Raw genomic sequence first — 13,208 nt, 5'->3', positions numbered from 1 at the left:
TCGGCCTAAATGGTCTGATCTGTCAGTACTAAAGCACAGCCAGATATCTGCAGGAGAACTCTTCAACCCTGAGCGCCTCCCTGCAGTACACAGAAAAGAGCATAAAACAGCACAAATCATGGAAACCCTCCAACTGATGACAGAGCGACTATGCGAGCAAGGCGTCCTGAGCCAGACAGGTTTAATAGGTACAAGGACAAAAGTGCACACACTTAAACACACATACTCGTTTTTATATCTTAGTGTGGACATCTCATTGACATAGCCAGAAATGAATGTCTAAACCTAATGTCTATGTCTAAACATGTACACACACACACAGATATATAGATTACCCATCATCACTAAATGTGCACGCAGTATGCAGACACATACAAGATACTCAAGATGTTCTCATTTTGAACAAAGCTTAGTTATTTTGCAAAACACCACAAATGTCATTGAGGTTTGTATCCTGTTATAAGAGATGCACACGAAGGGGAATAATGCATTGAAAAATTGAGTTACCCAGACAGTTGTGTCCATCGTGGGCCAGCATGAATCCATCGTAGCACATGCACCTGTAGTTGCCTGGTATGTTGATGCATTCGTGGACACAGCCCCCATTGTAGTCATTCTCACATTCGTCCATGTCTGATGAAGACCAGAGGGCAAAGGTTAGTAATCATGCCGGCCTAAATGGTGTCAAATGAATTACAGAGCTGACGTAGCAGTTGAGTCATTAAAGCCCGGTTTCAGCGGTGTAGGCAGTCGCTCTTAACTGAAGTAAATTGAGAATAAACCATTTTTTTTTCTATATACTGTAGAAGTAAACGTGAAAATGACCACTTTAATGAACTAAATATTGCTGTTTGAGGGGAAATGCAGAGGGTATTTTTATTAGCACTGTGAGTCAAGTTTCAAATTTGCTTTCCATTTGGTAGCTCTGATCAATGACTCAATGCACTCTGTGTACTTAAAACCTAATAAGCTTTGTGAGTGGGCTCTCGCTCACTGCCACACCTCTTCACACAGTCTGGATGAAACTGGAACCCTTGAAACCTGAAGGCTGAATCAAGTCTGTGCATCGGTCACAGATGCTAAATGAAGTTACAGGTAACAGTATTGTATGTAAATATGTTAAAGGTGCTATGCATAGGAATATGAAGAGATGCTTCTGAGTGCCTTTACAATTTCACCATCACTGCCCTAGAGTGGATTTCCCTGGCGTGACATATCAAGTGTTCAGCTTGAGTAAAATTGTCTCGGACAGAAACAAATGAGAGTAAAGACACCAAAACAACACACAATGACAGCAAACACACATTAGAGAGGCACTCTAATGTGTGTTGTTTGATACAGTGATTAAAACGACACACACACGTCACCATAAAAGTCTGTTCCTGCTGGTTTCTTAGGTAGCAGGAAATCCATCAACCCTGATGAGTGCCATCCTTCGAGAGTAACCCCTGAAACATCACAGTACAGCTCAGGAAGGGAGTAGTTGGTTGGGGGATGTCAGTGAGTGTTTATTCATCTGGGGATAACCACCCACCTCCATGCTGAGCCAGCAGAGGTTTTCATCGGAGCAGCTTGCAAGTGGTTGCCATGCAGAGCCACTTAAACAAACAGTCCTCCCCCTCCGTGTGAACAGCAGGAGATCTGCCGTGCAGTAGAGGAAGACTTAAGCCCAGGTCCTCCTGCTCTGTCTGTGCGACGGCTGATGCAGCACAGGTATACGTGCACTCTGATTCAGGCTGACGTCTGTGCACCTTCTCTTCCTTGAGCCAAGTAGGATGCCGCCTGGATGGGTTAGTCAAAGTCATGTGCAGCCTTTCATTCTTCTTTCCTGGCTTCCTGTGTCCCAAACTCTCTCCCTTTTTATCTCGTCTCATTTTGCTCTGCTCCACACATCTGCTGTATTATCTGCCTGTCTATCTGCCTACAGTTCATCTGACAGGTTGTATACATGAAAACAATTTAAGAGTAAATTCACTGGAAAGAACCTCATCCGTGCACCTTGCCCGATGGCCTGATGACTCAATGAAAAGAGTTTTGTGCAACTCTGAGCTAGAACTCTGTGAGCTGTGAGTTACTCCTCATCCTGTTTTCCACAGATGAGGAGTAAGAGACATACTAAACCCTTTAGTCCTTTACTTCTGTGGCTAAAACAGATCTCCAGAGACTCTTGCAACAGCCTCGCATATGAGTGCAGTCAGCAACAGCACACAGTAATAGTTGACATGCAGTGACGTGGAACCGGCAACACGACACATTACAGTAAATAATAGAGATGCACCTAAAAACGTCCACATTTATCCTGCATTTAAAATATTTTAAATGCTGTACATGTGCATTTTCACAAGTAAAAGAAAGAAGGACAAATCGTAAAAATGAAACCCTCAGCCATTCACTTCCTTTCACAAGAGTGATGTTGTGATGTTGGCTCAAGCGACCGCTTTGAAGAGTCAGACAGACATAAACATAAAGGATCCTCATCAGAGAGGTTTTACTTAATGGTTTGAAAACAATTATGACTGCCACGATCTCCACCATGAAGCATCACAGACATGTTTACCGGAAGCCAATTATGCAGACTAACACACACAAGGGCATTTTAATTCGCTTTGTTTGATCTCTGACAAAACAAGCCCATATTGTGTGTAGGTCATGGACCGCTCCAATGTGATTGTGATTATATGAGAAGATTAATATCACTGCCTAACATTCAGTCCTGTTATAGGAAAAGGTAACCAGAGCCCTGTTTAAAAACTTTAAAGTGACCAAAGTACGTTAATTGAGCTACACGTGAGCACCAACAGATTGAGTTCATTTTAAAATGAAAGAAAATGCAACAAAAAATGGGGGAAAAAATCACTCATTTAAAGAGCATGAGCTTTGTGTATACAAGCTCCTCACGGCCATCACTGGCTCATCCTAAAAGGCATTTGCAACTAATTACACTGAGCTTGAATGGGCGTCTGTTTGGGGAAAGGTTGTTTGGACACTTTGCTGTGCTGCCAGCTCAGATGGTGTGGTTCAACACGATGTGGCACCTCCTTTGTCGTCTGCTTTTCATCTGTCAGAGACAAAGGGGAAGGTAAGGGCTACAACTAACGTTGCATATAGGGAGAAACAGCCTCAGCGCTGCGTGTGAGTGAAAAGCTGCGGGTGACTAATTGGTGTCTGTACTGTTTCAAACAGCCGGACCGAGTCTGTATCGTGGATTATGTTAAGATGGCCATATTTGAATACACGTCTTTATGGGCTTTTAAAAGCGCAGTATGCAATATCTCATGGGCATAATGACACAAAGTAAAGTGGGAGCAGGAGCTGCAATCGTTTCTGATTCACTCTTGTTGATAATTAAGGTTGAGTTTATGTTTCCGATCTAGTTAAATAGATGCAAATAATGCAGAACATCATGCACAATGCTAGCTTACCATTATAACTTGAGTCAACTACACATGCAGATGCTGTGCTGACAGGTGTGGGGGAGCCCGGGACTCGTACCTGCTGCCAAACTGAGCTTACTAAAAGAAACACTACAAACGCTCACAAAGCAGTGTACACAAGTGGGTAAAATAAATAACAGCATCAAGCGCCGTAATAGCCAATAAAAGGATACAATAAGACATAATACTATAAACAGGTAGTTTTAAAATGCATAAATAATAAATAAATAAACATTTTCAACACTAAGCTTGTTTAAACAATTAACTTTTCAGCTATTTTTTAAAGAATCTACAGAGTCAGCAAAATGTAAAATGTTCCACAGCCTTGGTGTTGCAGACAGAAGGGATCTGTTCCCTGTACTCTTTAGTCTCGTACAGGGAACAACTAACTGAATCTGAGCCTGTGAATGAAGAAGCAGTAGCTGAGATAATCTGGTGCCTAGTGCTCTAATTAACACAAGAGACAACGATTTTATATGTGAGTCGAAGTGCAGAGAAGAATCAAATATTTAATTCAATTCAATTTAGTTTTATTTATACAGCAACAAATCACAACAACAGCCATTTCAAGGTGCTTTATATTGTAATGTAGACCCTACAATAACACACACAGAGAAAACCCAGCAATCATATGACCCCCTATGAGCAGCACTTTGGCGACAGTGGGAAGGAAAAACTCTCTTTTAACAGGAAGAAACCTCCAGCAGAACCAGGCTCAGGGAGGGGCGGGGCCATCTGCTGTGATTGGTTGGGGTGAGAGAAGGAAGACAGGATTTATATAACAAGATTTCAAATGCAGGACTTAGCAGTCTTGCAAAAAGACGCAAGAGCCCGACTGTAACTCAGGAGGAGCAATAATCTCAGTCTTGTTGGTATTTTAAAAAAAAGGGTAATTGTTGGGTTTCTTTAGTAACCTGAGTCAAGCAGTGGCCGTAGACATGAGGGTTAGAAGACATATGCAGCTGAATATCATCGGCATTAAAATGATAAGGAATGCCATTAAAAGATTGAAGAATGCTAGCTAAAGGAAGCATGTAAGAAGGAAATAAGACATCAAAGGATGCACTGAGATCAAGCAGAATGATTATAGATTATAGAACAACTCTCTGCATCAGACGCCAATGTAGGACCAAAGCTGGTGCGAGTCCCAGACAGGACAGACGGCTAATATGTCTAAGGATAAAGGTTTCATTTTAGATTTCAAGTCCATCACCTTGGCCCTGTGACAGACTGGCGACCTGCCCAGGGTGTACCCCGCCTCTCACCCTATGACAGCTGGGATAGGCTCCAGTGCCCCCCGCCCTGGAGAGGATAAGCGGAAGCGAATGGATGGATGGATGGAAGTCCATCACCTTATTTACAAACTGATTAAGAAATGTGTTAAAAGCGTCATCAGCATGTAACACAGCATGTTGAGTTGTAGAAGAAACACCTTTGATAGTATCACATAAATCCTTGGATTATTCTTATGACAATTTATGCGATTGTGGAAATAAAAGTATCTAGCCTCTTTCATGCATCATTATAAGAGTGAAGGCCGTGAGTTTGATTATTTAACCAGAGTGAGTGGGAACTGACAGCTGGATAGTTTGTAAGAAGTTAACAAGGAGCTCCACATTATCAAAAAGAAGAAAACAGTTATCGATAAAGTGGCTGCGCTAAAGACAAACTTCAGAAAAAGAGTTACAGGAAACATTAAAGGAGACTGACTTATGGTCACTGAGAACAACTTCACTTATGTTCACACGGTCAATAGTAACGCCATGAGTGAAGACAGAGTCCAAAGTATGACTGGCAACATCACTACCCCCAGATACATGCTGAGCAAAGTTCAGAGTGCATGATGCTCAGGAACTCCTCAGTACTCTCTGATGTAAAAACCAGCACAGCTATTTACAATAAAAATTCAGAACTTGACAGTCTTGACACATTTAGAGTCTCACAAAAAATGCTTTTCCATGAACATCAGTCAAAAAACAAAGAAACTGTTTTACCAAACTAACAGATATATTATATTTTTATTTTATTGTTTTGCTTAGCCACAGAAACCCATGCTAATGCCGAGGAGGCTTGGAACTCTGCAGTTATTGCAGTCAGCACTCGGCCACCTGTGACTGCACGCGGTCAGGGATGCTGGTTTAGCTCAGTGGGTGAGCAGGTGACCATATGCCGTATGGCTGGACAGCAGTAGGCCCAGGTTTGAGTCTGACCTGCAGCCCTTTGCTGCATATGTTCCCCCGTCTATCTGCACTGTCTGTATCCATAAAAGGCCAAAATAACTGTGTGTGCTGTGATTCCTAAACACTTCCTTCTGTAACGTCATTTTCTGTTTCACCAAGATGCTTAAACTGGTCTATAATATAAAATCATATATACACATTAGTGTGGTTTAAGTTAGTGCTGAACCATGCTTGTCATCGTGGTAATAATCAGTGGGCTACAAGAGGCAGTGGTACAGTTCATAGAATAAACACACATACTGAGACAGTATGAAGAAATGCCAGCTAGCAGCAATGAACAATAGAAAAGTGTGCAAGTAAACAAAAGTCAAGCCACAGTCGCTTTTGTGACACTTTTTGCTCCCTGTGGGCAGCTGTGGCTCAGGTGGAAGAGCAGATTACCAGCCAATTAGAAGGTCAGTGGATCAGGCCCGGACTCCTTCGGTTGAAGCATCCTTGGGCACAGAACTCGGATTTCCCCCAATGCGTCGATTGGAATGTGAGTGTGTGTACAACTGTTAGAAAGCACTTAGGCACAGATACACACTGTATGATTGTGTGTGATTGAGTGAATGAGACTTGCAGCAGAGAGCTCTGAGTGCTCAGTTGGCACTCAAAGGTGGGATGTAAGTGCCAGTCCATTTGTCAGTTACACAACTGAATCATATGTTCAAAACAAGCTCCTTCAGTTTGCCACATTCAACAAAGAAGCATCAAAGAGACGAGCAGTCTGTGCTCATGTTTCCTGGAACAAACTATTTGAAACAATGGATGCATAACAGTCCACACAATTCAACTAATTCGTGGCAACTTTTCTGAACTTCTGCTTATTGCGTAAGCGTTAAGTGCTCATATGTTTGTTTGACAGAGAGATTAGAGGGAGGTGGGGAGCTGTGTAGAAGGAGGAGGAAGGCATTTCACTGGATCTACTTTGCCTCAAACAGTGCCACTTCCTGCCCCTGAGCTGTTGCTGACATCTGACAGCAGTGCCCCAACACTGACTCAGTGGCTGCTGCTTCCGCTCACATGCACGCATTTTCTAATTACTAGAGAAATGTTTATGCTCCACGTCTCATCAAATGAATTAGGCGCCTTTGCTGATGGACCTACACCCCCACTCCCACACTGGAATTATATTCTGAAGGGCACAGGGAGTAAATGAGAAAGGGGGAGGATGCAGCTTTCCTTTCAGGTAGGATACTGGCCTCTGAAGGTTTCTAGTGTCTGGATTCTAAGTTGAATAATTACATGCTCTGTTTACTGAATACCAATGCTATTTTATGGCAGGAATTAATAAATAGGTAAATCAGAGGTTACTTTACTTCAGAATGCATTTTTCTGATAACTTTTTATTTTTACTTCCTACATTTTAGCACAAACACGTATAAATGGACGGGTTGTTATATAGTGCTCTTCTACTCTGAGCACTTAAAGCACTTACACAACTTGCCTCTTTTGCTATCTAACACTCAGATGGATGCGTGGGAGTATATTGCCCGAGCAACTTGGGATTAGTATCATGCCCAAAGATATTTGGTATGCAGACGGGCTGCTCCAGTGTCCATACCAAACATCAGTAACCTTGTAATGCCCTGCTTTAGCTCCTGAGCTATAGCCACCCCAGTCTGTGGGTTCTCCTCCCTACATTTTCAAAACACATTCACTACTTTAGGTTTCATTGAAATTTTAATTTCACAGCACTGCACACCTTCAAATGTCCTAAATAGAGGGAACAATAGCACATTAAAGACAGTCTTATTGGTGTATCCATCACTGTGGCATACAAAGTAATAGTTGCAGTTCTACACACGTCTCTGCAGTTTCTCTCGTCCTGTGATTCCCTCAAACTCCAATCCCCACACCATCAAAATAAAAAATACAAACAGCAAGAAATTTAAAAGAAAAAAATAAAAAGAATTAACCATAAATAAGAAGGATGTAACACTCTCAACCCATAGCTGGACTCGCCATCGGGCATACCGGACATTTGCCCGGTGGGCCGATGGTGATTTTTCGTTTTTATGGGCCGATGATTTTTATTTATTTATTTTTTATGACAGTATAAACAATGAGACGTGGTGGATTGGCCAGATGCTGGCCGATGTGTAAAAATAACTCCGTTGTTTGGTGGTGGCATCACGGAGCTTCCACAGAGGCCAGCAGGTGGATGAGGGAAGGGGAGGCAGGAGGAGAGACCCGAGGCGGCCGCCGGTCCGAGTGTCAGGTGAACTGAACTTCAGGTAAGAAGTTATGACCTGCAGTCTGTCTGGGTCAGATATGAACCAAGCCTCGCCTCTGTCAGTGCGCCCCAGGGTGGCTGTGGCTACAATGTAGCTGCCATCACCAGTGTGTGAATGGGTGGATGACTGGACGTGTAAAGTGCTTTGGGGTCCTTAGGGACTAATAAAGCGCTATACAAATACAGACCATTTACCTTTTTTTTTTTTCAAGTTTAGGTGGAGTTTATTTTCGTTGTGCTGAGTTTTTACTGTCAGTTATAATAACTCGTACTGCGTGCTAGCTAGCATGACGGAGTTTCTACAGCTGGGTGGTGCTATGATGATGTTGAACTTTATTTTGTTCATAAGGTTAGTTAGTAGAGTTTCCAACCGTCCCCTAAAAAACTGAATCGTCTCGTATTCAGAGAAAATATTACGCGTTTCGTGTTGAGCTGAAAAGGAATACAGTTTATCCCGGACTTCTGCTACAATGAAAAAGACAAAAAGATGGATTTATTCTGTGTCTTTACACTGTCAGCTGCCTCTTCTTCTCTCATTCAATCATGAAACTGATCAGTGATCAGCTGATCGGCTCTCTTGTTTGTTTATCGCCCACTTTGCGCCAGAAAGAGGAAACCAGCGGATGTCGCGCTAAACAACAGCAGCACGTTTAAGCTTGATCAGCTGTTGTTAGAATTTATTTAATATTAATTTCTAGTATCAGCTGATGTTTGCTGGAGCCACAGCTGTAAAGCTGCTGGTCATGATGTCAGTTTGGATATGTGGTGAGAGGGAAACATGAAGATGAAACCAGGAGATGTCCTTACTGAATCATCAGAGCTGAACAGGTGATGGAGAAACAGGTTTACCTTTTAGGTGACAGGAATGAGTTGAAGTTATGAACTGTTTCTGAGAGATAAATAACACCAGGATCCTTTTTTTAGGTAGCTGACAGCTGGTAACTGTGCAGGGGCGGATCTAGCAAAGTGTTGCCAGGGGGGCAGGTAGGGCATTAACAGGGAGAGGAGGGCACAAAGAAATACTTTTCTTTCTCATTCTCATTTAAAATATCTTCCTTTTAAAAAATAATTGTCTGAATCTTACAACCAAAGTTTTTATCTGATGTAAAATGTATAGAAATCATACATATACCAACAAGACAGTGTACATCACTGTCACAACAGCGTCTGTTTTCATTCAACGGCTTTATGGCTTTTCCTGTAATACCAGGGGGGCCGGTCTCTAGTCAAAATGCCCGGGGCGATTTTTTGTCCCAGTCCAGCCCTGTCTCAACCACAAAAAGAGTAAATGAATTAAATGTGTACTATTAAACATTAGGTCTCTCTCCTCTCAGTTCTTTTTAGTAAATACTTTAAAAATTAAACCGCACATTCAGTTACTGTGCCCTACAGAAACTTGGCTACAGCAGGATAAATACGTTAGTTTAAATGAAACAACACCGCCGAGTCATACAGTCAGAATCCTTGAAACCCAGGCCAAGGAGGAGGAGTGGCAGCAATCTTTCACTCCAGCCTATTAATCAGCTAAAGACCCTGGAAAAGATCTAACTCGTTGAAAGCCTGGCTCGCTGTCATGTGGACCCTAACCAGAAAGGTCACAAACAAGTTTTAGTTCTTATCTAGCATCCTCCTGGCCTTAATCAGAATTTCTGTCTGATTTCTCAGACTTTTTAACTTAGTGCTGAGCAGAGATGGGCAGTAACGTTACTTGTAACGCGTTACTGTAATCTGATTACTTTTTTTAAAGTAACGAGTAAAGTAAGGGATTACTATTGCAAAAACGGTAATTAGATTACCGTTACTTTCCCGTAGGAACGCTGCGTTACTGCGTTACTAAAACCGTGATTTTTTTGCGAGAGTGTCTCATGACAGTGACGTAAGCGAGTGCGCCGTTGGTGACAGCAGCTGTGTGCAGATCAACAATGGATAACATATCGATTGTGGGAGAGAGTATGAGCGTGCAGCGTTTAAAGCGTGGAAGTACTGACCTTACTTTGAGTTTGATTCCATAAAAAGTGACAAAAACATTAGTGTCCATCGTGCGTGGGAAGAAAACTTCTTTTTACAGCGAAAAAACCCCTAAACTTCCAAACAAGCACCGAGTAGCTACGACGTAATGGGAAACTCACAGAGAAACTCGCGGATTCTTCCACCGACCGCGGCACACCTGCACCAGGGTAAACCTCCGCCTACCCCACTCCTGCTTTACAGGTGGAAATAGAGCAACAGGACCGCTGAGTCTTTGACTTTATTTATTTTCTGCTGTGTTTCACTTGCATCTATTTGAAAGACTGAGTGTAAACACAAAAAATATTTTATTTTATGTGCTGGAATGTGCAGAAAATAGGTTTAAATGTTAAACTAATTTATTCAAGTCAGAGAATGTTGCAGATAATTAAATTTTTGCTTGATGCATAAAGTTAAAAGATTAAAACTGATAAACAAGTTTTAAAAAGAGACTTTTCCATTTGATTACATTTTGTATGATGGATTATGTAGAAAAAGTAGAATTGGGCTGAAAGATCTATCGCTTTGTTACCTATTCAGGTTGTAAATCGTGTTTTTAAAAAGCAACTAGTAATTAATTACTTTTGAAAATAAGTAATCAGTAAAGTAACAGGATTACTTTTTTGAGGAAGTAATCAGTAATTAGTTACTGGTTACTTTTTTCAAGTAACTTGACCAACACTGGTGCTGAGTTCAGATAAAAGAACAGTTGAAAAGCTTTCAGTTTATCAGAAATGCTGCAGAAGAGCACTACCTTAACAGGAGTGACCATATAAGCTTCTTTTAACTGACTCTGTGTTGAATTAAGAATTTCATTTTAAATTATTTTATTTTCATACAAAATCAGGTCCCATCAGGGTACTTCACTTTCAGACTGCAGGCTCTGTTGTGGTTCCTGGACTTTCCAACAGTAGGATGGTAGACAAAGCTCTCTCCTGTCAGGCCAATCTTTTTTTAGGTTTAGGACCAGAAAAATACATAAATAAAGAAGCTCTCACTACCACTGCTTACAGAATAGTAACCCATAAGTTTACCTGTGCTTTTATTGTAACTGTACATTCTTCAGCCATCATATTAAAACCACCTGGATTATGTATACCACACTTCTGTAGGTACTTTGTGTTACTTACATAAGTGCTGTGTGAGCCCAGCTTGTTCCTCTAAAATAGCTCGGATTCATCAGAAGACAGGCGTTTCTCCTGGTGTCGGAATTTTCCACATCTTCTAATACGGCAAACAAATGTCAATAACAGCTGGCCACAACCAGACCAACAAAACAACTTTAAGGGAATTTACCACCAGGCCCAAAACAAACAGTACAGTTAGCAACAAGCCTGTGAAGACAGTCATTAGTGGAAGCCAAACAGACCCACAACCTCGGTCACACAAGCCTAGTGCCTGACAACCTCTGATGGCTACAGAAAAATGTATAATGTGGTGTCTGGCTGTCGCCTGGGGAAATCAGCAAATCAGCAACGAGAGTGCTGGTCCCAAAAACCTCATGTGATTGTTTTGGTCACTCACAGACTGCTGCAGTCACTTCTCTACAAACACAATTTACTCTCCAAGTTGTAGTGAATCTTCACAACCTCACACAACACGCGAGAGCATTTTCATCTTCAAAGTAAACATTTGTCTTCCAAGTACAAGTTGTGTAACACAAAACACACATTTCAAAGGCACAACTTTTCCTTTAAAGTCACAGAGTCACCGTTAGCGTCACACAGTTCCATTGTTTGTTTGCAAGTAGCTGGCAGATAAGTCAGCGTGATATATGCAAACTTATGGTTCGTGTCACGTGTTTTATCACAGCTTGCTTATTGTAAGTCTGAAGCTTCTTTTAGACTTCTACTTCCCAGGTGAGGACCAAAAACAAAGAGGCATGAATGTATTACAACAGTATAGCGAGCAATCATGTAGTAAACTGCGACATCCCAAACAGTTACCAGTTACCATATCATATGGAGGCTGTATTTAGTGGACATCTGATTGACAACTGCTCTAAAACCAACTAAAGTCTTTACCGCTACATACTGATTTAGGTTTTCATCCCCCAAAATGAATGCGAGCTTATCCATGAGTCTGGGTGACAGAGAAAACGAAACATAAAGTTTGTACTTTGTTTGGAAACCATAACATGTCACAGTCTATCGCTCAGGCTGAGACTGTGGTTGGATACAGAGCCACAAAGCAGCTGTGTGGTTGCCAAGTCAAGACCGCTTATGTCATCGGGGCTTTGTCTTTCAACTCTGTATAGAGTGAGATGGACTGAAGGCTAAGGCCGGTAACAGTCTGTGTGGCATTTCTTTCCTCCTTCTGCACTTTTTCTGAGTGGCATTACTAATTGCCAAGAAGCAGGCTGTAGATGTTGCCTTAAGGCCTCGTTATCTATATATAAAACTGGAGCCTTGGTGAATCTGACCTGCTCCACTCAGAGTGTGCAAGGAAGTGTCAGAAAGACAGACAAGCGAGAGCGGGAGGTGCAGCAACACACTCAGCGATGGGTGGGATGGATTTCTGTGAGTGTGTGAGCTGAGTTATATCATCTATGTGTGTCTGTAGGTAGCCAGTGAGGAGAGGCTGACTGATGACGGAGGTGCAGACACCAGGCAGACAATGGCCTAGTATCTCTCTGCCATTTCGTCTTCATGCCCTCCCACCTGCTCTGTCTCCCTCATCATCCATTCCTCCCATGAGATGCACTTTTTCTCTCTTTCTCTGGGTGTTCGCCGAGCTTCTCCTCGTGTCATTTTGGGATTTATTTCTTAGAGCAGAAGAATGTGGTTAGAATTAGGCTTAACCTAAAGGTACGTGACAGGGTGGTGTAGGTTTTGAAACAGGCAACGATGCAAGGCAGCTGTCACTTACTCCAATAGTCAAATGTGCACATTGTTTACCAAGATCTCAATATGCGCTGTTGTTACGTGTACAACAGAAACCTCCTGGCAACTGGGAAAAACCAGTTACCCTGTAAGTGACAAGTGTCGGGTAACCACAGGGTGGCTTTGCAGACAACCCACAGCTCTGCAGCAGCCAGGTCACTCACTCCCTGGATCATCACATGCTGAAATGGAGCTAACCTTTCCATAAAAGATGAAGGAATGGTGCATGATATAAAACAAAGAAATAACAGGCATCTTTGTCATTTTAGGAGGGTTCTTTTGAATTGGAATACCTTCACTAATCTTGTGGAGTTTCTCTTCCCTGAACTATGAAAGATAAATATGGCCTGGAAATGCTCATTTCTAGTGCAACATGTCGCGAAGGTAGACTGAGCACACAGATCATCTCCCGTGGTCACCAGAGCTC

General features: G+C 42.1%; 1 protein-coding gene across 2 annotated transcripts in view; it reads right to left on the bottom strand.

Moving 5' to 3' along the window:
* The window catches only part of scube1 (signal peptide, CUB domain, EGF-like 1), a 118,064-nt gene that overhangs the window by 94,527 nt on the left and 10,329 nt on the right, over nucleotides 1–13,208 (bottom strand). For both annotated transcript variants that reach the window (XM_076875747.1, XM_076875748.1), the window contains exon 3: nucleotides 508–633. In XM_076875747.1, the coding sequence (XP_076731862.1) occupies nucleotides 508–633 (126 nt within the window). The remainder of the gene's footprint in view (nucleotides 1–507; nucleotides 634–13,208) is intronic.

The sequence above is a fragment of the Maylandia zebra genome, linkage group LG17 (assembly GCF_041146795.1).
Source record: "Maylandia zebra isolate NMK-2024a linkage group LG17, Mzebra_GT3a, whole genome shotgun sequence".
NCBI lineage: Eukaryota > Metazoa > Chordata > Actinopteri > Cichliformes > Cichlidae > Maylandia > Maylandia zebra.
The sequence above is the reverse complement of the archived record's forward strand: the minus strand, read 5'-3'. Positions and strand labels throughout refer to the sequence as shown.